General features: G+C 40.8%; 2 protein-coding genes across 5 annotated transcripts in view; one reads left to right on the top strand and one right to left on the bottom strand.

Moving 5' to 3' along the window:
• Window positions 1-25,318, bottom strand: part of HSD3B7 (hydroxy-delta-5-steroid dehydrogenase, 3 beta- and steroid delta-isomerase 7) — a 72,892-nt gene that overhangs the window by 14,467 nt on the left and 33,107 nt on the right. The window contains exons 1-3 of one of the 2 annotated variants that reach the window (XM_087946761.1): window positions 23,482-23,659; window positions 18,346-18,510; window positions 2,216-2,359 (exon numbers count right to left, since the gene is read on the bottom strand). In XM_087946761.1, coding sequence (XP_087802887.1) covers window positions 2,216-2,359; window positions 18,346-18,505 — 304 coding nt within the window. In that variant the 5' untranslated portion in view covers window positions 18,506-18,510; window positions 23,482-23,659. Of the gene's footprint in view, window positions 1-2,215; window positions 2,360-18,345; window positions 18,511-23,481; window positions 23,660-25,318 lie in introns of those variants that run through there. The other variant, XM_026683496.2, reaches the window with a different exon arrangement.
• STX1B (syntaxin 1B) overlaps window positions 1-25,318 on the top strand; it is a 175,810-nt gene that overhangs the window by 133,926 nt on the left and 16,566 nt on the right. The window contains exon 10 of one of the 3 annotated variants that reach the window (XM_087946757.1): window positions 2,946-3,332. The exons of 1 other annotated variant lie outside the window; for it this stretch is intronic. In XM_087946757.1, the coding sequence (XP_087802883.1) occupies window positions 2,946-3,038 (93 nt within the window). In that variant the 3' untranslated portion in view covers window positions 3,039-3,332. Of the gene's footprint in view, window positions 1-2,945; window positions 3,333-25,318 lie in introns of those variants that run through there. One more of the 3 variants, XM_087946754.1, reaches the window with a different exon arrangement.

The following is a 25,318-nucleotide window of genomic DNA, read 5'->3' as shown; positions in this document are numbered from 1 at the left end:
CTGAAAGAGAATGACTGGCCCAAAGTCCCCCAAATCTAGTCAGAACTAGGACTCACAGTCTCCTTATGCCTTTAAGATTGCATCAACTAGCTCTTGTGAAGCTTACAGGTAGCCCTCAACTTAACAACAGTTCATTTAGTGACCATTTGAAGTTCTAACAGCACTGGAAAAAGTGACTTATGACCATTTTTCACAGTTACAACCTTGCACCATTGCCATGGTTACTAGATCAAAATTCAGATGCTTGGCAACTGACTCCCATTTATGACGGTTGCAGTTCCTCAGGGTCATGTGACCTCCTTTTGCAACCTTCTGACAAGCAAAGTCAATGGGGAAGCCAGATTTACTTAACAACATTGTTACTAACTTAATAACTGTGGCAAGAAAAGTCACAAAATGGGGTTAAAACTCACTTGGCAACTGTCTTGCTTAGCAACAGAACTGTTGGGCTCAATTGTGGTCGTAAGTCGAGGACTTCCTGTATATACCCAAGTGAAAATCCACCTTCAAATCCCATAGATTTCAAAGTATCTATGAGAATAGTGGTTTCAGTCTACTTCCCCACCATTTCTCAGGCTAGAAAGCCATAGATGTTATATTATGTCATGTCTCCATATTCAAGGTTTTAAGGAAATAAGCAGTGCCCCACTGGTTTGGTTCTCTGGCACATCGACTCCAGAAGTCTGTTCTCCCAGGGGAGAGACAATTGCAAAAGGCATCCACCTCCCAGCAGAGGGTCTTCAGGGACAGTCCCATTGAGGAGCCACTGATCTATCTGATCTCCATAAATTGCTCCAGCCTTCTTAGGAAGCTAATCTAGCTGATCACCAACACTCCATCTCAAGGCAGCCAATTCCAATGTTGAATTAGATGTTGTATAAAATTCAGGGGGAGACCTTCCTTTTATCTGTCTCCATTCTTCCAGTATTCAAGTATAGAACCTCTGGTTCTAATTAGAATTTTACTTGATTTGCCTATTTCTTCCTGGTGATTAAAAAGGGAGACAACTTTTTCTGATGTGTGATTTATGAGAGAGGCCCACCTGGCAGCCACATTAGCAGCTGAGCACTTTTCCATTTTTCAGGCTTTTGAATTGTCTTTAATTGTACTTTAATTTATACTGTTTTAGATTTACTGTGGCCTAATTTTCATCCATCATTTTATTTGATTTTATTGTGTACATAGGCTTATATTCAAATGGTATCATTTGGCTAGTTTTATTATAAACCACTCAGGGAACTTTGGTTACTGAATGGGCTAAATATTTTGATAGACAGATTTACCAGTAGACTTTAAAAGTAAGAGTGCTATGCTATCAAGAATGTAGCAAATAGCCTAATTTCTGTTGTTCTAATTCAGGATTCTGAACCAAAGAATTCCTTTCTTAGCTTAGTGTTACACTAAGAAGTGTATTCTGGGTTCAGAAAAATTGCAAACAGATGGCTCAGAAAAACTACAGATGATTCATTTAGATTCATTCGTGCTGCCCTGCCATTCCACACCCCTTCTGACCACAGATGAAAGAGATAAATCATAAAAAGACAAAACATTTTTGGGAAGCCAGTTCTATTTATTTTTAAAAGCTGGGACCAAATAAAAAGTATCAACCTTGGCCTAAGCCTTGGAACATACACCCAAGTTCCTCCAGACGTTTCTATTAATTTAGACATGTTTGATGTGACAGATGGAGTAAGTTAGGGGGGCGTGCATAAGTGCACCAACGTGCCTACCGTCCCTGTCCTAATGTTTCTTTTTATTCGTATCCATTTCATGTATTCATAACCATGTTTATACTTATACCTATAATCTAATACTTGAAATAAAATAAATAAAATAAATAAATAAACGATCCAACATATAGGAAATAACATCTCCTTAATCAAATCTAAATATAAACAGGACTTCATCTGCTCCTATTCACTTCGTGGAGTGGAATCTTCCTCATAGCCTGAAAAAAGCACAGTGTTGAAGGTTCCATTCCACAAAATGGGGGGTGTGCGTGAATGGATGCAAGGATGACAAACTTCCATCAACCTCCATAAGGCAAGCAGATTCAGTGACAAAAACATTTTTTCCTCATTCAATTAATTTTGTGCACCTGCCACACCCTTCTTACTGGGACAAATTCCACAAACTCAGAAGGGGCATCTTGATCTGATTTGGGCTGTCTAGAGAAACTGGTCAGACATTCAAAGGTTTTCCCACCAAAACTTACCTTGCACATTAACTGCCATGATCTTTTCCGGTCGGACTCTGCCCCAGACATCCACCAGACCGGCCGTGTGAATGACCACATGGGCGCCTTTGACTGCTGGCTTCACATCCTCTAGATCGCTGAGGTCTCCCTGGATGAGAGTCACTTTAATTTTCCAGAGCAAGAGAGAGAGAAAGAGCTAAATTAACTTCTTTCATTAGAGAAAAAACACAATCCACAATCAATCAACTTCTTTAAGGATTTTTTTGCGTAAAAATGGAAAGAAAAATGAAGTTGTGATGTGTGGCTTTCATCATTAGATTAGACAGATGATAGAAAATAGAGTATTATGATATAACTTTAGAGATGGGTTAAAATATAATTGTTCCTAAAACCACTGTGGAGAATATCAGAAGCCACTTCTTTGTATCTTTTCCTCCCCTTGTTCTTAAATATTCTGGCCCTTTTTGCTTGCTTGCTTTTTCTTTTTTCCTCTGTATTTTATATTAATTTGGATTAGGATTTTTTGCTGTCTTTTTAAGTTTCAATAAAAATCCTATAAAAAAACAGAAAAATGGAGAATGGATGAATGAATGAATGAGTGAACAAACAAACAAACGAATGAAGTTTTTAAGTGACACTCAGAAGCCTGAAGCACAATTGTACCAACAGAAAAAGACATAGAAGTGAGAAATACACAATGGAATAAAACACACACAGTACTGTTGACTTGTTCTCTTCCTTTTCCCAGGCAAAATCAAATGGGCATAAGAGAAACAAGAGGACATCAAGAATAGAGAAAGAGCTCCAACCCTGGAGTTTGGAATATGTGAATGGTGCCTGAAAATAGCAAGTAGAAACCCTGCCAGAACTCAATTCTGGACTTCGCGTCTTCTGTCTAAGAATACTGCGATCTGTGTAGGAGCCCATGTTCTGCCCTTTTACTCTTTACTTCCTTTTCTGAGGGAAGAAGGCAATGGAGAACATGAAAAGTAATTCTAAAATATCAGAAAGTTTCGGTGAGGCAGCAATATTTGGCTGCAAGGTTTTTTAATGTCAGTGTTTTTCAAATTGGGTTTAATGTTATTTTTAATTTGGTTTGCCACTCAGGATCATTTGTTAAGATGAAAGGAATCTCAAAGAAGGAAGGAAAGGAAGGAAGGAAGGAAGGAAGGAAGGAAGGAAGGAAGGAAGGAAGGAAGGAAGGAAGGAAGATAGATAGATAGATAGATAGATAGATAGATAGATAGATAGATAGATAGATAGATAGATAGATAGATAGATAGATAGATAGATAGATAGATATGGTGTCAGCCAAACACTGGCCTATTAAAGCAAGATCCAGAAACATAGGCAGGTAGGCTATTAAAGAGGGAAGCATTGACAACACTTCCAAACCATTATTTGTAACCACTTTAGAATAGAATATAATAAAATAGAATAGAACTTTATTATCATTTTAAATCTATATATATAAAAGTGAAATACCATTCATGCATCATCACAAAATCTCCAGAACTGTAAAACCTACAAACTTGAAATTTAGCACATAGGTTCCTCTTGGCTTCTAGGTACTCACTAAGAAAGGATTTTTTCAAAATGACCATCACAGCATTAGTATTTTGTATATTATTATTATTAACACATTCTGATGCTAAGGAGTTCTACTCCCCCTCCCCACCTGAAAAAAAAATCTGTTCCAAATGCAAAACGCAAGCAGAGGAGAGGAGTTTCAGTTTCACAGCAGCAACCAGCATTAGTACAAAACAGTTGAGCTAAGCCACGCCCAGGCTCCTTGCTGTTTCCTTTTTGCTCACACAGCAAATACTGCTTCAGTTTTCAAACAGCCCTCGAGTCTCATACATACTGACAGGACGCTAGCCAGATGAATATCGATGGATGCTGGATGCTGGATCACATAATTTCGTAGCAAAGCACAGGTATCAAGCTAGTGTACACTAGATCAGGGTTTGATTGATTTCACAGCATCATTTCTTTTAGGGAGCTCACTTGGCTACTTCCGAATTTGCTCTCAGTGGATTTCCCTTGGAATTGTTGGATTTAGGACAAACGTCCTCAGAAAGAGGGGGACACATCTCAAGGGAATCATAAAGCAATTAACTGGAGTGTGGGGGGAAATATAAATGGTCTATTTATATTTATTATTTAATTTTCAAAAATAGTAAAAGAAATTATGCTTTGCTTATAACAGGAGACACAAAATATCCAAGAGATATTTTAGAATGTAGGTAATCTCTTAGTGGCAATGTACAGTTATACTGTATAATTTCTAAATAAATACACCTAGCATATTTGGGGTATCAAATAAAACCCTTTAATATTCAGGATAAGGTGATAAAAAAAAGTTTGGGGACATCCCCTCCCCCAATTTAGAAAACTTATGCAACTTTCAGTTGTTTTTCCTGCTTGCAGGAAAACTAAATACAGGTACTGCTTGACTTATGACCGGAATTGAGACCAGGGGCTGTTAAGTGATTCACACCAAATTTTACAATCTTTTTTGCCCATGGTTGTTAAACTCAGTTAATTGAATCATATGATCATTAAGCAAATCTGGCTCTCCACCCATTGACTTTGCTTGTCGTAAACTGGCTGGGAAGGTACTGAATGGTGATCACATGACTCCAGGATGCCGTAACCATGACAGACACATGCCAATTGCCAAGCACCTGAATTTCGATCATCTGACCGTGGGGATGCTGCAATAGTTGGAAGTGTGAGTACCGGTCATAAGTCAATTTTTCAGACCATGTTGTGGCCTTGAATGTTGTTAAGCAGATGATTTTAAGTCAAGGACTATCCATATCTCAAAAATTCAGATCACGGTATGGAGTCCTGCAGGGAAGGAAAGTAACTTCTGTGAATAATGGGAAAATCTCATCCTAGGCACCCTTTTTTTGACGGTACAGGATAATAAAAACAAGGACAAATAGGCTGAAAAACAGGTTCTATCCCAGAGCGGTAACTATATTGAATTCCATGCATAGTGCAATATTAATGCAATATCAGGGGTTTTCAATTCAATTGCATTGAATGTGAAGGACCTGTGTTTGTGTTTATTTTCATAGTCATAATATACACTGAAGATAGTATTTAATTTCGTTGTACGAGGTGCAGTGACAATTAAGTAAACTAAACTAATAAACTGTGCAGTTCAGCAAAACCCAGCCTACGATCCTCCTATTTCTATTTTTCTTATCAAGCACCTATGCACATATTCTCAATAAACAATTGTAATTGTGAACTATTTCAAGCAGCTTTGACTAATCCTAGTCACAAACTGTGTTAACCACAAGCGCTGGAAGGGGCTGTGCCTTCAGGAGGAAGGAACCCAGCAGAGGGATAGAACAGTTGTTTCCTCCCTAAAACAGCATTGCCTTCGGGTTATATAGAACAGGAGGGGGGGGGAGGGTGGAAAGCAAGAATTGTGCAGTGAGAACTCCAGGCAACACCATCCATAATCTACACAATACAATTTTGTAACTCTGGATGACAACATGGTACAATTCTACGATGCTATGCTGGAGAATATGGAGCAGTTAGCACTTGTCTTGAGAGAGATTAGCAATGGGGGCCCAGAATGCCCAAACTTTCCTCTTCCCTCCACAGTCCCTTTCCTTGTATGTTATGTCTTCTGACACCTTTACAGGTAGTCCTCGACTTACAACTGCAATTGAGCCCAAAATTTCTGTTGCTGAGACGTTTGTTAAGTGAGTTTTGCTCCATTTTGCGACCTTTCTTGACATGGTTGCCATGTGAATCACTGCAGTTGTTAAGTTAGAAACTCAGTTGTTAAGTGAACCTGACATCCCCATTGACTTTGTTTGTGAGAAGGTCACAAAAGGGGAATCACATGACTCTGGGATGCTGTAAGTGTCATAAATAGGAGTCAGTTGCCAGGCATCTAAAATTTGATCACGTGAGCATGGGGATGCTGCAATGGTTTTAAGTGTGAAAAATGGTCATAAGTAACTTTTTTCAGTGCCATTATAACCAGGGCTGGGCTGCTAGGGGTTCACAGGGGTTCAGGAGAGCCTGTAGCTAAGATTCTGTGCAATTAGGAGAACCCCCAAATCCCACTCTTGGATGGCCCCGCCCACCCCTCCCCTCCCCTCTCAGGAATCCCCACGCGGCTCATTTCGGATGCAGGTAAGTGCAGGGCACGTGCAGAGGCTCAGGGAGGGCGAAAAATGTGCCGGTTTCTGGCTTCCAGAGAGCCTCCGGAGCCTGGGGAGGCCATTTTCGCCCTCCTGGAGACTCAAAGAAAACACCATCAATCTCCCCATCAACACAGTGCAGGAGGCCGACTAAGCCATGCCCAATATGGTCACGCCCACCCAGCAACCAGGAAGAGAATCTGTTGCTAAAATTTTTGAAGCCCACCCCTGATTATAACTTTGAACAACCACTAAATGAACTGTTGTAAGTCAAGGACTACCTGTATATTAGCGAGAGGACTATCTTGTTATGTAAGCTGCTCAGGCTAAGAACTGTGGCAGATATATTGGACATAAACACAAAAGCAAAGTTGTTTAATTAGCTTATCTTTCTATCTTTCCCAGGGCCTACCTTAAATCCCATTTTGCAACACTGCCTGCATTTGACACTCACTAATATCCCAAGTTTCAGGGCAAGAAATGCTGGGCAACTTTTAAAACTCAGTGTAGTGTAATGGTATGTGGGAGAGGCCTTGGGAGAATGGGTGGAGGGATACTGTGTTAAGGATGCAATCAGATAAGAAACAACAGAGCCAGCAACAAGATAGTGGACAAGGAAAAGGAAACACCCTCCCTAGTTTCTCAGGCTGTAAAGGAACGGGTGGGGCAGAATTCATTCTTGCAAGACTCTGTCAATAGCAACAGACTTAAATACCACTTCACAGTGCTTCACAGCCCTCTCTAAGCAGTTTATAGAGTCAGCCTATTGCCCCCAACAATAAAAAGAATGCAGGTAGTCCTCAAATTACGACCGTAACGAAGCCCCAAATTTAGGTTGCGAAATGAGAAAATTGTTAAGAGAGTTTTGCCCCATTTTAAGAGTCTCCTTGCCCCATTTGTTAAGCGAACCACTGCAGTTGTTTAAGTTAGTCAGACGGCTGTTAAGCAAATCTGGCTTCCCCACTGACTTCGCTTGCCCGAAGGTCGCAAAAGGGGGATCGCAGGACCCTGCAACCGTCAGAAATATGAACTGGTTGTCAAGCATCCGGATGCAAATCGCAACGGCCAAGAGGATGGTCACTAAATGAAGTGTTGCAAGTCGAGGGCAACCTTTACATAAATAGAATTAGCACCTCTGATTGTGTGATTGTGATTCCTATTTGGCTTATCCCGTGAGATCCACATCAATGTTGCAGCTTGTGTTGCAACAACACTGTTGCCAGATGCTTGGCAGATAACAGAGTCTCTTGAAAATTAGAAACCCGAAATTCTTCTCACTGGAAGATTACTTGCAAGATTGATATGGGTCTCTTAGTCAAACAAGCCAAGTTTCATCCTAAATCTGATGAACTAGATCTAAGCTGGAAATAATAAGGTTAATAAAAACAGCCTATACTATAGTACTAAGCAGTTATCTGCAAATTAGGTGTGGATGAATGTTCAATGACTGTGTATTTGAAAAAACAATCTTTTGCCCTGGCGCAGGGATTTTAGTTTGCTGACCTGACTTGCTTTGGAAACGGACTGGTTGCAATACAGATAGTCCTCGACTTATAGACATGATTACCATCGCCAGTCATGATGGTCGTACACAGGGTCATCATGCAATTAATCTGATTTTATGGCCTTTTCTTGCGGCAGTCACTAAGCATGGCAATTATAAGGCAAACACCACAGTGGTTCAGCAAACTCGTTGTTCACCATGGGCCAGTTTTTGATGGAAACTGGAAGTAAACCCTGGATTCTGACAAAAAATATGATTCATTTTCAGTCACGTGACTACAGGACATGGCAAATAGCCATAAATATGTCCTGGTTGCCAAGTGTTTGAAGTGCAGTCATGTGACCACAAGGGGCAGCCAGCTGTCAGAACTTTGGAACCAGGTCATAAGTAACCTTTGGGGGTTCAATGTAACTTCAAACAGGTGCTAAGTGACCATCATAAGTCAAGGACCATTTGTAAAATCCTAAAATGGAAAAAAATTAATGCAGAAAAGTCTGGTTCAGAGGTGGTATTCAGCAGGTTCTGGAGAACCGGTAGTGGAAATTTTGAATAGTTCGGAGAACCAGCAAATACCACCTTTGACTGGCCCCGCCCCCATCTATTCTCTGCCTCCCGAGTCCCAGCTGATCGGCTGGGTCTTCTTTGGTTGCCCTGCACAGGAGAATGGAGCTGGAAAGCAGGTTAGTGGAGTGGGGAGGGAATGGGATTTTGCAGTAACCTTCCCCTGCCATGCTCATCAAGCCACGCCCACAGAACCAGTAGTAAAAGAATTTGAATCCCACCACTGGTCTGGTTGCAGTCTGTGTATGAATGAGCTATGAGGATTTCTTCAGCCCTGACACAACCAAGGTAATGTATATTACCTCCTTCTGACAGGTGAGTTAAAATGTTGCTTACCCACATTATAAATTGGAAGAATGTAGATTGAAAGCCTTGAAAACGCTACCTGTGATTAAAATGTGATTAACTTTTGTCCCTTGGAAGGTTACATGAAACATGACTGTGAAAATTCTCAGTCATCCAGGTTGTGGTTGTCCCAAAGGTGCTTTTGTTTTTCTCAAGAGGCTTTCTTTGTTTTTTCTTTGAAGATGTTTTGCTTCTTATCCAAGAAGCTTCTTCACTGCTTCCATTCGCCACCATCCAGTCAGAGCTGAAGAAGCTTCTTGGATGAGAAGCAAAACGTCTTCAAAGAAAAAAAAACCCAGAAAGTCCAGTTGCCTTTTGAAAAAACCAGCTTTGGCACATCACCATGGGACAGTTCTAGGAGGAAGGTCATTTGGGTGACCCAAGGGAAAAAGCAGAGGGCTGAGACAGGGAGAACTGTAAAAAACACAAGCCACCGTGAATGAAACAACGGGTGATGCCTGTGGAGGAAGTAGACTGGCTTACAAGGACGAAAGCAAAATGGATGACCCAGCAGTAAACTAGCTTGAGTAATATTTCGTTTAGCCTGCCACCTACAATTTATTTTGCTTACTATTTCTTATTCTCTCCAGCAATTTCTATAACATTGTTCACTCCAATGTGATCCTGTGATGAATTTATACAATGTGCAAAAAAAAAAAAAATAGTAGTAGCAGTAAAAATAGTAGCAGATACACAGGCAGTCCTCAACTTACAGCTTTTCATTCAGTGACTGTTCAAATTTACAACGGCACTGAAAAAAGTAACTTGGGACCATTTTTCACACTTATGACCGTTGTAGCATCCCCACGGTCACATGATCAAAATTCAGAGGCTTGGCAACTGGTTCATATATTTATTATGATTGCAGTATCCCCTGGGTCATTAAACGGGATTCCCTTTTTTGAAGCCAGATTCACTTAACAGCCCTGTCACTACCAACTGAAGGGATTCGCTTAATAACTGTGGCAAGAAAGGTCGTAAAGTGGGGCAAAACTCACTCAACAAATGTCTCACTTAACCACAGAAATTTTGGGCTCAATTGAGATCCTAATTCGAGGACTGTTTGTAGTAATAATAGTCATAGCTGCTAGTTTTTCAGATGGCTCAAGGCTGGTGGTTTTTCAGGGCAGAAATGAGATCTATCCTGGTGTTTAGCAGAAAGAACATTCCAGCACTTTGAGATGTCACGGCCGGGCGAACAGGAAAACAGAAAATCAAAACTAAGCAAAAAAAAAAAATCTCCCTGGATCTCCCTTACCAGGTTCAGAAAATAATTCACTCTTCCTCTTCCATTGCGTAGACTGGAAACCTTCTGACGCCCTCCCAGGAAATCCTGCCATGACAACACACTCACAGCACCTGCCAAGAACCCAGCTGTCAGGGTTTTTCTATGGCTGTTCCTGAAAACCGGTCTGTTCCACGGATCTGTTTCATTTTCCGTCTACCTGCCTTCTAGGCCCGGAGTTCAGAAAGTGCCTCACGCTTGTTTCTTTTTATCCAGATGGGCAGGAGCTACACTTCCACCTTTTATTTACCTCACTTCTTTGGGGTTCCGGGGTTTTCAAAAACACGGCCTTGGTAGCCCTCACGCCAAGCTTGATTCCTAGATGCATCCTAGTTGCATTATATAGGTAGTTCTTGACTTACAACTACAACTGTCATCAGAATTTCTGTTGTTAAGGCAGTTGTTAAGTAAGTCAGGCCTGATCTTACGACCTTTTTTATCATGGTTGTTAAGTGGATCACTGCAGCTGTTAAGTGACTTTGCTATCCTTAAGTAAACCTGGCTTCCACCATTGATTTTTCTTATCAGAAGATGGTTGGGAAGGCTGCAAATCATGATTACATAACCTAGTTCTTTCTTGTTTGGTCTCTGAGCAACTTCAGCTGAGTTAAAACCTTTCAGTCCAGTTAAGCTGTAAAAAAGTTGAGAGGCTGGAAATTTACAGCTGAGTCTTGGTCATGGGCCCTGGCAAAAATAGCCTTAATATACTTGACTTCCCTATACTTGAGTAACCGAAAATGATAGCAGTTGCCCAAGATCTCCAGCTTATGGCAACTTTTCCTTAGATATGATCATTTCAAAAAGCATATGAATGTTCTCTGATAATGGCCAGTTAAATTAGACTTTTTCCATCTTCAGATCATTCCCAACATTGTTTTGTTCTCCTTAGCTTACTTGGTTTGGATCTGCTAGCCAAGCTAAGAGAACATCAGTTTGGTTGAACAATGTAATATGAAACGGGCCAACTTTAAGAATGACCTCATATCCTTTTTTTTCCCCCTGGTGAGTTTATTCCCTGAATTGCCTCTACTTTCTTTTTTCAATGACCTGTAAAGAACCCCTCAATGACAGCTGGATTTATAGTGAAACCTAAACATGTCACTATTTTCTGGAGATGCTTCAAATGCTTCTCCTAATTAGCCCTACAAACTATTGTGTCCTCTACAGTTCACACCATCTTCCATAACCTGGTAGGACATAGGGGTTTCGGAAGTATTTAGGTGAAGAACCCTTATTAAGCTGTATTAAGTTGAGAACTACCTGTACTCTTAGGCTAGTTGTAAGTAACATCTCTCAGGGGATGGATGGAGGGATCGATAGATAGATGGAGGGAGGGATTGTAGATAGATAGATAGATAGATAGATAGATAAGAGGGGGGAGAGAGATGATGGATAGATAAATTGATAGCTGGAGGATAGCTGAATTGAATTGAATAGAATACTTTATTGGCCGAGTGTGATTGGACACCCAAGGAATTTGTCTTGGTATAAATACTCTCAGTATACATAAAAGAAAAGATACATTCGTTAAGAATCAAGAATCATAACGTACAACACTTAATTATAGTCATAGAGTACAATCAGCAATCAAATCATATGAGGAAACAGTCAATATAAATCATAAGGATACAAGCGACAAAGTTACAGTTCTACAATCACAAGTGGGAGGGGATGGGTGATAAGGAATGATGAGAAGATTAACAGTAATAGTAGTGCAGACTTTGTAATAGTTGAACAGTGTTAAGGGAATTATTTGTTTAGCAGAGTGATGGCTTTCGGGGGAAAAACTGTTCTTGTGTCTAGTTGTTCTGGTGTGCAGTGCTCTATAGCATCGTTTTGAGGGAAGGAGTTGAAACAGTTTATGTCCAGGATGTGAGGGGTCTGTAAATATTTTCACAGTCCTCTTTTTGACTCGTGCAGTATACAGGTCCTCAACTGAAGGCAGGTGGGTAGTAATTGTTTTTTCTGCAGTCCTAATTACTCTCTGAAGTCTGTCTCTGTCCTGTTGGGTTGCAGAACCAAACCAGACAGTTATAGAGGTGCAGATGACAGACTCAATGATTCCTCTGTACAACTGGATCAGCAGCTCCTTGGGCAGTTTGAGCAGTTTGAGTTGGCACAGAAAGAACATTCTTTGTTGTGCTTTTTTGATGACGTTTTTGATGTTAGGTGTCCATTTTAGGTCATGTGATACAGTAGAACCTAGAAATTTGAAGGTCTCTACCGTTGATACTGTGTTGTCCAGTATTGTAAGAGATAGTATTATGGGAGGGTTTCTTCGAAAGTCTACCACCATTTCTACGGTTTTGAGCATGTTCAGTTCCAGATTGTTCCAGTTACACCACGAGGCAAGTTGTATAACCTCCTGTCTGTATGCGGATTCGTCATTGTCTCGAATGAGACCAATCACTGTTGTGTCATCAGCAAACTTCAGTATTTTAACAGATGGATCGTTTGAGATGCAGTCATTGGTATATAGGAAGAAGAGAAGTGGAGAGAGCACACAGCCTTAGGCGGGGGGGCTGTGCTGATTGTACAGGTATCAGATGTGATTCTGCCTAGCTTCACCTGCTGCTTCCTGTCTGTTAGGAAGCTTATGATCCACTTACAAGTGTGTTCAGGTACCGTTAGTTGGTTTAATTTACTTAGAAGAGTGTCTGGAATGATGGTATTGAATGCTGAACTGAAGTCTACAAAAAGAACCCTTGCATAGGTATTTGGAGATTCAAGGTGTTGTAGGATGTAATGCAGAGCCGTGTTAACAGCATCATCTGTCAATCTATTTGCTTGGTATGCAAACTGTATGGGATCTAACAGCGGATCCATGATGGTTTTCAGGTGGGACAGCACAAGCCTTTCAAAGATTTTCATAACTACAGATGTTAGAGCAACTGGTCTGTAGTCATTCAGTTCCTTGATGGAGGACTTCTTTAGCACATGGTAGAGCATTTGAAGGATGCTTGTATGGGACATTCTTTTCAATCATTGAAAAGATGAAGCTCATAGCACCCGACATCAGGCCTTGGGTTGATAGTTTAATTGGGGGATGAACCAAAGTTCAAACATGCTTGGAAAGAATGCAGACAGCAGTCCTTCAAGGTAGGCTAGGTCAGGAAGCAAACTCTAACTAGAATTCTGTTATTAATATCAGCTGTAGTAACAAAAACTGAATTCCTCTTCCCTCCCCCTTTTAGTCTCATGAATGAGGTTAGAACCAATCTGAGCCAGGCTGAAATTCCAGCCAATGGAAATGACACACAGTGGGATGCATGATCATCCAGTCGGCATGCACAAGCCTCTGGGGCATGCACATATTGTGTGTGTTCATAAGCCAACTGTTTGCAAACAAAGAGAGGTATCTAATGATGACATATTACATTGTATAATTTAATTTAAAGGCTACAGCATTGAATATTGACCCAAAAGACATCAGTGGCTTTCCTGGGCTGCAATTTCTTTATTCAGCCATTTTAATCTTGCAAAGTTGATGGAGTTTAATGGGCTTCGCTTCCTTGAATCAGAGTTAAATACATTTTTCAGGCTGATCACAGCTTGTCTTGTACTGAGACCAAGCTGGTTTACAGCAAAACCAGAAGAGGAAGGAGTCCAAATGTGAGTTCACGCCATCTCAGTCGAAGCCAATCCTATTGGGCATTGATCCTGGCAATATCCTTACAAAAAAATTGTATTACCCATATTTTCCCCTCTTCCCATTTATCATCTCTCCACAGAGTTGCTAGCTACTGAAGACGGTTTGCACTTTGCCAAAACTATTTTGTCAAAAAGGGTTTGGTTGAAGGATGCAGGCCAGGCGTGTGTCTGGGAGCAAACTACAACCATATGTTTTTTTAGCCCTGACCTTTTCTGCTTCTTCGCTCATATGCACGCATATATTTGCCGTTGGCTTGGCTTTGTGTTTTCTTCTCTGTGTTCTATCACAAAGGTCCTAAGAAGGGCAAAGCACTTCCTTGCATGACCCTCAAGTAGGGCAAGGCACTTCCTTGCATGACCAAACTCTCTTAAGATACTTCAGAGCAGATATCTCAGGATATCATTGTGTTTTTAACAGCTGGTCAGCAGCTGTGAGGTTGCCAAAGGGCAGTTCAGTGATGAAGATATTACTTGGCTGTTTTTATGGAAAAGACATCTCTTGGGCTGGATAACACCCCAAACTTCCATGACTGAAGCCTGGAGTTTCTCCATTGCCAACCCATCTTAACCATAAACTCAATGTTGGTTCTTCTTCTTATTTATTTCACATATCAAATAGCTTAGAGTTATAAGCATGCATATTCTGAAGAGGACATAGAGTTCCACCATAAGAATTTTAAAATAGTTATACTGTCTCAGGCCAAGACTCATCTTGGTCCACCCTATGGTTTCTCAGAGAAAACAAACAAATACTTCACAGTTCTCACAAATGAGGGGAGGGGGGAGAGATACTCTTCTTTTCACCTTGTTCTACAAGTAGTGCTTATGGCCACCAACCTGAAGACCAACAACCCTTGATAGATATCCTTCATGAATTTCTCTTTCAATCAAAATAGAGCTGAAGGGACTTTGGAGGACTTATAATTCAACTCCCTGCTCAAGCAGGAGACCTTAACATTTCAGACAAGTGGCTGTCCAGTCTCTTCTTAAAAAACTCCAGTGATGGAGCACCCACAACTTCTGAAGGCCAGCTGTTCCAGTGGTTAATTGTCCTCCCTGTTAGGAAGTTTCTCCTGAATTCCAAGTTGCTTCTCTCCTTGATTAGTTTCCATCCATTGCAAAACGAATGGATGGATTCTTGTCCTGCCCGCTGGTGCTTTGAAAAACAAGTTGATCCCCCTTTTTTGGCAGCCACTAAAATACTGGAATATTGCTATCATGACACTCCTAGTCCTTCTCTTCTCTAGACTGGCCATATGCAGATTCTGCAACTGTTCTTCGTATGTTTTGGTCTCTAGGCCTTTAATCATCTTAGTTCTCTTCTCTGCACTTTTTTCAAAGTCTCAACATATTTTTGTAATGTGGTGACCAAAACTGGATGTAATATTCCAGGTGTGGCCTTAGTAAGGTTTTATGAAGCGTACTAATAATACTTCAGGTGATTTTGATTCTATGCCCCTGTTTATACAACCAAGAATTGTATTAGCTTTTTCAGCTGCTGCCATACACTGCTCATATTTAAGTAATACTCTACTAGGATTCCAAGTCCCTTTCACAATTATTTGTTTTTGTTTTATGGCCACCAACCATCAACCAAACTTGAGCCAAGTTTCACCTAATCCAGGGGTATCAAATTCAATTTTATTGAGGGCCACATCAGGGTTGTATTTGACCTCAAGGGGCCAGGGTTGGCATGGCCAGTGTGGGCATGTGTCAGGGGCACCTGTGGTGGCCATGTGCTAAGGCAGGACTTCCCTCAGACTTTCCCTCACTCTAATTATAATTTTCCTTCCTTCTTTATTTCCTTCCTTCCTTCTTCTTTTTCCTTCCCTCTTCATTCTCCTTTCTTCTTCCTTCCCCTCTTTCATTTTTCCTTCCTTGCTCTCTTCCCCTCTTCCCTTCTTTTTCTTTTTCTTTTTCTTTCCTCTTTCCCTTTCTCCTTTCCTGTCCCTTGTTGCATGCTTAAACAAGGGAAACATTTCTCCTTTTTTTTGGGGGTGTTAGTTTGCTTTTGCTAGCCCTCTGCCAGCGAAAAGGGAGCTCGCCCGCATCCCCATTTTCAATGACAGAGGCACTGCAGGCAGGTCCTTTGTTCTTTCCAGGGTGGCCTTATAAGCTGGATCTAAGCACTCCATGGGTCAGACAGATCAGGTCCCTGGGCCTTGATTTTAACACCCCTGACCTAATCTGTACTTTTACCTTTGATTTTTTTTTCCTGCCTCAGTATAAAAACCTTGTTTCTCCACATTAAATTTCATTTTGTTAAATAAGGCCCAGTGTTCAGGTCTGTCAAGATCCCATGCTGGGTGGGGAATTCTGAGAGCTGAAGCCCATATATCGTAAAATTGCTGAGGTTGACAAACACAGGCCTATGTTCACTTGAAACTGGTCCCACTGAAACCAGTTGGGTAGGAGGATTAAAACACATATTTACTGAGGGCCAAATGAACTCTTTTGCATCTTCCCTTGTTCAAGTAAGCCAGTAGGGTTTTGGTTTGTTGCAACTATCTTTCCAAGGTTACCATTTTCTAAATATAAGCTTTCTTTTAAAATATGCCCCAACATGCCAATTTCGGCTGTGCCAAAGTGATTCAAAGGTCAGGCGCTAGGGAAAAAATGAATTATTGGCCGCCAGTGTGCATTTTTATGTCTACAAGCTATAAATCATATAGAGATTTTACTCGTAAGCTTATTTTTGAAGAGACTGCTTGAAGAGAGAGTAAAATGAAACCAGCTACATTTTTTAACCCAAAAAAATGAGGATCTTTGGATCTGAAGATGCACGCATCCTTTAAGAAATAGGATCTCAGCCAAAAACCTAAAGAAAATTAGCATTGTTTGGGCTAATTGACTATAAAACATACACTCATCATCAAGAGTGGTGGGAAAAGTTTTTAATTTTTTCACCTATATAAAAACTAGGGCTTATATTAACCTAGGGCTGTGTAAAAGAACCTGGAATAATATGATAGAATAACAACTTCTCAAGAACCAGATTGCCTTTTTAAAGCAAATTCTATTTTAATAGGTACGGTATATTTTTATAGTTTTTACAGATTTTTTAAAAGCCAGATAGGTTTAGTGTTGAGTGTCTTATTGAGTTATTTTTACTGAAGGTTGTTTTAATGTTATTTTTCCTTTTGTACTCTGCCCCGGGCTCTTTCCGGAGAACAAATGGTATCAATATAAAACTAATAATGCTAACAAGTAATAACTAGAAAGAAGAGAGAATGACCTACAGACATTTTCCTCATTGCAAAGCAATGACAAGTAATACTGGTATTAAACCAGCAATTTGGGGTACAAAGGATCCTGATTTTGGTTCAAATGTCTTATGAGTTCACAAATATCATTTGCTTCCTAAAATCAGGGTTGGGCTTCAAGAATTTTAGCAACGGGCTCTCTGCCCAGTTGCTGGGTAGGCATGGCCATGGTGGGCGTGGCCTAGTCGGCATCCTGCAACACAGCCGGGGGTGGGGCATTTTCACCCTCCCCTTGAGCCTCTGGGAGGGCAAAAACGGCCTTCCCTGGGCTCCAGAGGCCAGAAATGGGCCCTCCGAAACTTCTGGGAAGCCTGTTTTTCGCCCTCCCCAAGCCTCTGCACAGGCCTTGTATTTACCTGGCATCCAAAATAGACTTCGTGGGGATTCTTGGGAGGGGAGGGGTGGGCGGGGCCAGCCAGGGGTAGGATTTGCCAGTTCGCCGAACCAGCCATAAAATTAGCTACGGGTTCGTCCAAACTGGTGCAAACCAGTAGCAGCCCACCCCTGCCTAAAATCATTAGAAATGAAGGGTCTAAATAAATTGCACAGTGAATAAATCACACACAAAATAGAATTTTTTTTAAAAAGCCTCCCCTTTAATGCTGCCATCCCTATGGTATTATCACACTCACGCCAGGAGTATTGGAACACGGAGACCCTTTTGTATCGGGCAGCAGTCAGCAGAAGGGATCCTGGATAAAATTATTGTTTTGTTTGTTGGAGATGTGCCTCTATAATTGTTAGACAGCCAGTTTAGTCTAATGGTTAAGGCACCAGGCTAGAACGCAGGAGATCGTAAATTCAAGTATCCTGGTGTTGGAGAAGACTCTTGAGGGTCCCTTGGACTGCAAGGAGATCAAATCAGTCGATCTGAAGGAAATCAACCCTGACTGTCTTTTGGAACAGCAGATACTGAAGTTCAAATACTTGGGCCACCACATGAGAAGAGAGAAGACTCATTGGGAAAGATGGAAGGCAAAAGGGCAGGGAAGAGGATGAGATGGTTAAATAGCGTCATTGATGCGATGAACATGAGCATGAAGACAGTGGAGGGTAGGGAGGCCTGGCATGCTATGGTCCATAGGGTCACAAAAAGGGGTTACACGACTTAATGACTGAACAAACAAACAAATAAATTGCTATGAACAAAGAACACAGAGAAATAATAAGTGGAGCTTCAGTCCCAAACTCAGAAACAGAGTTACTCTGGGATCTCTTTGGCTCGGTTGGAGATGCAAATGAACAATTCTTCAGAGAAAGGGTGAGAACTCAGAGAGGTAATGATGATTTAGTCCAAGTGAGCATGTACCAATGACCAGGTCAACAACACTTTCCTTGTGGATAGAAGAAATGGACTGACTCACCTCTGTCCAAACTGCGCATACTTTCATCCAGATGCAAATCAAAGACCCGTATTTCAGCAAGGCTGGGCTCTTTTTCTAGAAGCATTTCAACCAGATGTTTTCCCAGGAAACCACAGCCTCCTGTCACCAGATAGATCTGGTTTTTGGTAGTCAACCTCATCTGCGCTGGAAAGGGAGAACCAAAGAACACATCAGGACTACAAGAAATCGGAATGAGTGGAAGAAGCAAATCAACAAAAGCAGAAATAGTAGATTCCCTGGGTGGAGATTAAGAATATGAATTCATGAGCAACCTTGAGAACCACACGTGTCACATATGGGAAAAAGGAAGGACCCTGAGACTATATTCCAGAAGGAAGTGGGGAAAGAGAAAAAAAAAAAAAACCACTCGAATGCACCATGTCTAGGAAATACACTGACTTTCCAAGTGGCAATTTCCAAACAGAAAGGCAATGAACCAACAGTCATGGATCATTGCTGCCTTTCATGCAATTGCTCCTAGAGATTGTTGGCATCACTACTGTGTACCAGAAGGACAATAGCTCTCCTACTTGTCCAAGTTCTCAACTGTTGAGCATTTTTCTAAATTTTTGGGAACTTCTGGATGTAGGCTATAGCAGGGAGGGAAAATGGGTTTGAATCAGCTCTTTACTACAGGAAACTGTGATCATCCTAGACTGAAGCATAGACATGAATAATACCTATAAACTATGCAAAAGAGATAATCAACAAGTCAAAAGGGGGAACAAAGAGACCTCAGCACATCTCCACCAGCAATCATCACTCAAATGAGCATTGATTGACACCAAGATTAATATCAGTCCAACAATCAAGTAAACAATACCCGAATCAAGAAACTGCCAAACAAGCCAACAGTAAATAACCCAACCAAAGAACCTCTAAGACCAGTCCAGGGCAAACCAAATATAAACTGAGAGCAAACCCCATTCCTTACTAATACTGATGATGTTATGTAGTTTGGGTAATGAAATGTCTGCAAGAAAACCAACCAAGCACAGAAAGAACCAAGAACTCCATGAATCATCCCTAATTGCAGGTTGTGTGTGCGTCTCCAATTATTGCTGAAATCCATGCCATTATTTATAAGCCAGGAAACTTACTATAAGGCCTCCATTTACAGTCAAGGGCTACGTGCCTTCATGCTTTAGACATAACCAAAAGAAATATTAGACCGCACTACGATGATAACTCTACGATTCATTTGTAGCAAGCTATTGTTTGGATTGCTAGTCTACATATACAGGCATTCCTTGACTCACAACCATTCATTTAGTGATTGAAGTTACAATGGCCCTGGGGGAAAAAAAGGACTTATGACCAACTTTCACACTTACAATCATTGCAATAATCCCCACAGTCATGTGATCAAAATTTGGGTGCTTGGCAACTGGCACGTATTTAAGATAGCTGTGATCACCATCTGTAACCAGCTTCCGACAAGCAAAGTTAATAATGGAAATCCAGACCCACTTAATGACTGCATAATTCACTTAACAACTGCAGATTCACTTAACAACTGTGGCAGGAAGATCATAAAACGGGGCAAACACATTTAATAATTGCCTTGCTTAACAATATAGATTTTGGCCTCAGTTTTGATTGAAAGTCGAGGACTAACTATATCTTAGTTTTAAAAGACCAAAGAAGAGGATTCCAGGTCTTTTTTTTCTTTCATTTTTATCACCCTGTCAACAGTTCAAAGAACAAATTTTTCCTCCTAGTTGGATGTGCTCCAGAAACCTCCCCACAAAACCTTACTTTGCGCTAGGTGTTGAAAAATATACATTATAAATAAAAGGATGCTGACAGAAAAAACTGCCTGGTCAATGTTAATGCTATTCAAAAAGAAAGGCTGGTAATTGCTGGCTTCCTATATTTTGAATGTTGGACCACAGACAAGATGCTACAGCAGTGTTTTCTCAACCGCTGCCAATTTAAGATGTATTTAAGTTGGATTTCAACTCCCAGCCACCATGGTCAACGAGAAGGGAGCCAGGTCTTTAAAAAAACACAGCTGTCTTCTCCAATGCACTACCTTTCAGATGTAACCATCTGGGAGAAGATGCTACCTAAAGCTGAAGGGGGGGGGAGCAAATTCAGACAAGCAGGCAGTAAACAAAACACAAAACCAGATTTCCCTTCACCAAAATCAGTCCAATGACATTCTCCTTTTAACACGTGCAAAAAAGGGGGAAAGATGACTAAATAATCCACTGATATTTCTGGTATTCAGATCAACATGGGTGGCAGTTCTCTAACCTCAGGTTCCGGATGCTTTCTGGAGAATCACAATCCAGGATGTCCAGAGAGAGCTCTTTCGGCTGTACATACCATGGAAGAATCACTTCAGCAGGCAGGAATGCAAGCAGCTCAGCCAAACTTTAGGCTGTACTGCCAAGTGGAACCTCCCAGTCTTTTCCCAATTATTGGATTATCTGACTTAAATGAAACACCAGGCCCAACTATTTCTTTGCTAAGCCACTGCCGACAGACAAATAAATACAAAAACAAGGTGTTCCTCACTTATGGTTGGTTGATTTTTTGATTTAGAATATTTATATGGCTGCCTACTCACCCAGTGATTCTGGGCAGCTTACAAACAATACTTTTTACTCTCCTGTTTGTGTGTTAACGGCAACAATTTTTGAACCAAGATACCTCAAATGGGCTAACTTACAAAAGGTGTCCAAAATCAAGAGCAGATGACTACTGTGGAATTAAATTTGGCAAAACATATAAAACATTTCATGACATAATACAAAGTGTCATAAGACAGTGGTTCTCAACCTGTGGTCCGTGGAGCCCTGGATGGGCCTGCAATTTCATCAGAGGGGGTCCATGGAGATTTGAAGAAATATTATGATTTAAATCTTGAGTTAAATCATGGGGGGTCCATGATCTGTAGCCACAAAAGGTATTTTAAGCCAGTCTGTGGTGAAGAAAAGGTTGAGAACCAGTGGTGGGATTCAAATAATTTAACAATTGGTTCTCTGCCCTAATGACCAGCTGCGTAGGCGTAGCTGGGTGGTCATGTGTCTGGGTGGGTGTGGCCAACTCGACATCTCTCACGTCAAGACCTCTCGTGACCATGGGGATGCACAACAGTCGTACGTGTGAAAAATTGTCACAAGTCACTTTTTTCGATGCCATTGTAACTTTGAATGGTAACTAAATGAATTGTTGTAAGTCAAGGATTACCTGTACAAAAATACAAAATGCTTCTTTGCTTACAAACAGCTGCCCTAAATACCATTACCAATTAGATTAGAAATGTGGGGATACAAACTGAAGATTAATGATAGCTACAGTCATCATGGAAACCTAAACCATTCTGTCCGAATACCTTTTTTTCATCAGCAATAACTATCAGCAGGCAACTGACAAATCAGTGTCAAGTTTGCATCCTGCCTCTTGGAATTACACCCAAATGTAAACTCCAAGCAGTGTAAAAAGCTTGAAAAAAGGTCAAGCAACTAATAAAAGTACCAGCAAACAAACACTCCAGAGAAGCTGCTCCAGCTAGTCTGGGTGTACTGCTAAGAACCATTAGCTGTTACAATATAACAAGGCTTAATGGGAGAGGCAGTTTCTGAAAATACTTAAGCACCAGAAAATTGTCCCATTCCCTATATTACAAGCTCTGTGAGTACTGAAGGCATCAAGGAATCTGGTAAGGAAATATCTCTGAAATAACAGGTCATGGGTCATCTAGTCTCTATTTTGAGCTGTTCATCATCACAAGTAAAAATATGCCTCTCAGTCTAGACACCATTCATTTCTTTGCTTAACTGGGTCTCATCATCTAACTGGTAGGTTGTAAGGTTGTAGGGAGGGAGAGAGTACCATCTAGCAAAACACCTAGATAACTCCAGAAAAGTAATAATGTTCTGGTGAGGAGCACTTGGAGTTAGCGACATCTAGAGAAGTTCCTGATTTCAACAGATACCAGCCCCAGAGATACTTAATATATTAATTAACAGTGTTATCAGCTTGCCAATTTAAATACAAAACACAGAACATAGAGTAACAGGGTTGGAAGTACCAGCACATACATACATATACACACACACATACACACAGAGATAGATAGGTAGACAGATAGACACGGATGGATAGATAGATAGATAGATAGATAGATAGATAGATAGATAGATAGATAGATAGATAGATAGACAGACAGACAGACAGACAGACAGACAGACAGACATATAGATGTGTTCATTTGGAATACGTAGCGGAAAGAGAAACTTGAGAGTTCACAAGGCTGATGCTGTATGGAACAAAACTGACTGAATCTAGAATAGATATTCTACTTCAAATGCCACGAAGCCTCCTCCCAGAAGGTAACAAGGAAAACAGGTTGTGAAGTGGGTGTGCAGTGTCTCAACAATCCTGCAGACTCTTGGAGGTCTTCTAGTCCAACCCCCTGCCCAAACAGGACACCCTATATACCATTCTGGACACACGGCTGTCCAAACTTCTTGAAAACCTCCAGTGATGGAGCCGTTTGAGAAACTGCGTATTTTAAGCATGAAGCAATACAACACTGTCTTTATTATCACATACCAATCCCACAAAGAACAAAGACTTGCTTTTTATTTTACATGGCCACACCAGGCAAATGTTTAAGAGAATTCTTCAGAAAGACCAAGGCATGTACAACTGGGATAATAAGAGAAAGGATGTCAGATAATTTAGATGGGATTTAATTCCTCAGTTATTTTTACTGACTCGTATAACTTCTATAAAGCCTCTGTATGCTCATTCACGTTCCCGCATTGTTGTTTCAAAGCATTCCCACACAAATTAAATAACAACAATGAACTGACTACAAAACTGTTAGCAGGAGTTATTCGCAGCTGTCTTAAAAACAGCATCCTTTTAGACACAACCTTGATTTTATTCTGGCCTAAAATTAGCTGGAAAAGATCAAATGCTGCATTTATGATGGTTCAAATTAAATCATTTTATGGTTAATATTATGCAAGAGCATTAAAGACACCATTAAAGGTGGAAATGTTACAAATTCCCAAGGGCTGCAGTTCATGCAGAATGTAGCCAAGTACCATAAGTGCATTAGCACAAACAATGAAGCAAACTGTTTGAAAGCCTTACCAGCCAAAGCTCAACGATGAAAATAATCCAAACGCTTAATCAGCAAGTGAAACAAAAGAGGCAGTTGTCACGTAGACAGCACTTTGCTGGATGCACACTTGAGCCTCAGTCACCAGGTGCAGAAATGTGATTGAGAACCCCAGGCGCACCGCAAGTTCTCATATAGGAGAGCAAAGAGGAAGCAAGAAAGAAAGGAAGTGCCGTAACGACAAAGGTGTTATACTACTCATTTCCTTCCTTCCGTGCTAAGTTCCCATCAGAACTCTGAATGTCTGGAATTGTTCAAAGAAACGGGCAACCCAATGGCCTCCAAACGTTTAGGTAACTTCCCCTAGCTAGGTCCATCCGTGGTTAGGAAGATGGAGAGGATGATCCAAAATGCAGGTAGTCCTCTACTTGCAACCACGACTGAGCGCAACGTTTCTGTTGTTAGGTGAGACATTTGTTAAGCGTTTTGTGAGTTAACTGTTAAGTGAGTTTTGCCTCATTTTATGATCTTTCTTGCCACAGTTGTTAAGTGAATCACTGCAGTGGATAAGTTAGTAACCCGGTTGTTAAGTGATTCTGGCTTCCCCACTGACCCCGGAACACAGCAACAGTCATAAATATGAACCAGCTGCCAGGCATCTGAATTTTAATCACATGACTATGGGCATGCTGCAGAGGTCATAACTCTGAAAAATGTCCATAAGTCGCATTTTTAGTGCCGTTGTAACTTTATAATGGTCATTAAATGAACGGTTGTAAGTCAAGGACTACCTGTACTTGGAAGGTACCATGTCATCCACAGTTAATGGTTAAGAAGACATTGTGAATTTTCTTCAGCATAGGTAGTCCTCAAATTACAACAGTTCATTCAGTGACTGTTTGAAGTTATAATGGCACTGAAAAAGTGACTTATGATTGTTTTTCACACTCTCATCCACTGCAGCATCCCTGGGGACACGTGGTCGAAATCCTCACATTTGTCATGGTTGCAGTGTTCTGGCGTTATGTGATCCCTTTCTGACAAGCAAAGTCCATGGGAAAACTCGATTCACTTAACAACTATGTGAGCTACTTAACAACTGCGGTGACTCATTTAACAATCATGGAAAGAAAGGTTGTAAAATGGGGCAAAACTCACTTAACAGCTGTCTCAATTAGCAACAGAAATTTGGGGCTCAATTGTGGTCGTACATCAAGGGTTACAGAATAACAGTCTAACAGAGTTGGAAGGGACCTGGAAGGTCTTCTAGTCCAGCCCCTTGCTCAAGCAGGAAACCCTACACCATTTCAGACAAATGGTTGTCCAATCTCTTCTTGAAAACCTCCAGTGATGGGGCACTCGCAACTTCTGGAGGCAAGCCGTCCCACTGATTAATTGTTCTGACAGTCAGGAAATTTCTCCTCAGACTACCTATACTGCCTGCATGCAAATGAATCTGTCTTCAGTTCTCACTTAGAGTTAAAGGGAACAAATCAAATAAACACTATTGAAGTTCTCCTTGGCCGGGTTATTCCACAGCTGAGTTATCTTGAGATGGAGAAGTCCTATTTTCTATCTTAGGATCAGACGATTTCCCAACCTGTTCAGAGGAACAGAAGAGGAAAGCCAAGCTAATGCGGCCCAGGTTTCAACAACACTTGATGTATCTTTCAAAATAAAGTTTTGTGTCTAATAACATTTCCAGTTCCCCAGGATCTTCTTCCACATTCCTGATTAGAGACACATTGCAATGGTTTTAGTCTGCAAAATTTTATTTTTATTTATTTATTAGAATTTGTCAAACAAAAACGAGAACAAGAATAAAAAAGAAAATACAATGACAGGGAGGACCACAAGTATGAAGTAAGG

Source organism: Notechis scutatus, chromosome Z, assembly GCF_049901735.1.
Source record: "Notechis scutatus isolate UNSWTSFEM ecotype Mainland chromosome Z, rNotScu1.2, whole genome shotgun sequence".
Classification (NCBI taxonomy): Eukaryota; Metazoa; Chordata; class Lepidosauria; order Squamata; family Elapidae; genus Notechis; species Notechis scutatus.
The sequence above is the reverse complement of the archived record's forward strand: the minus strand, read 5'-3'. Positions and strand labels throughout refer to the sequence as shown.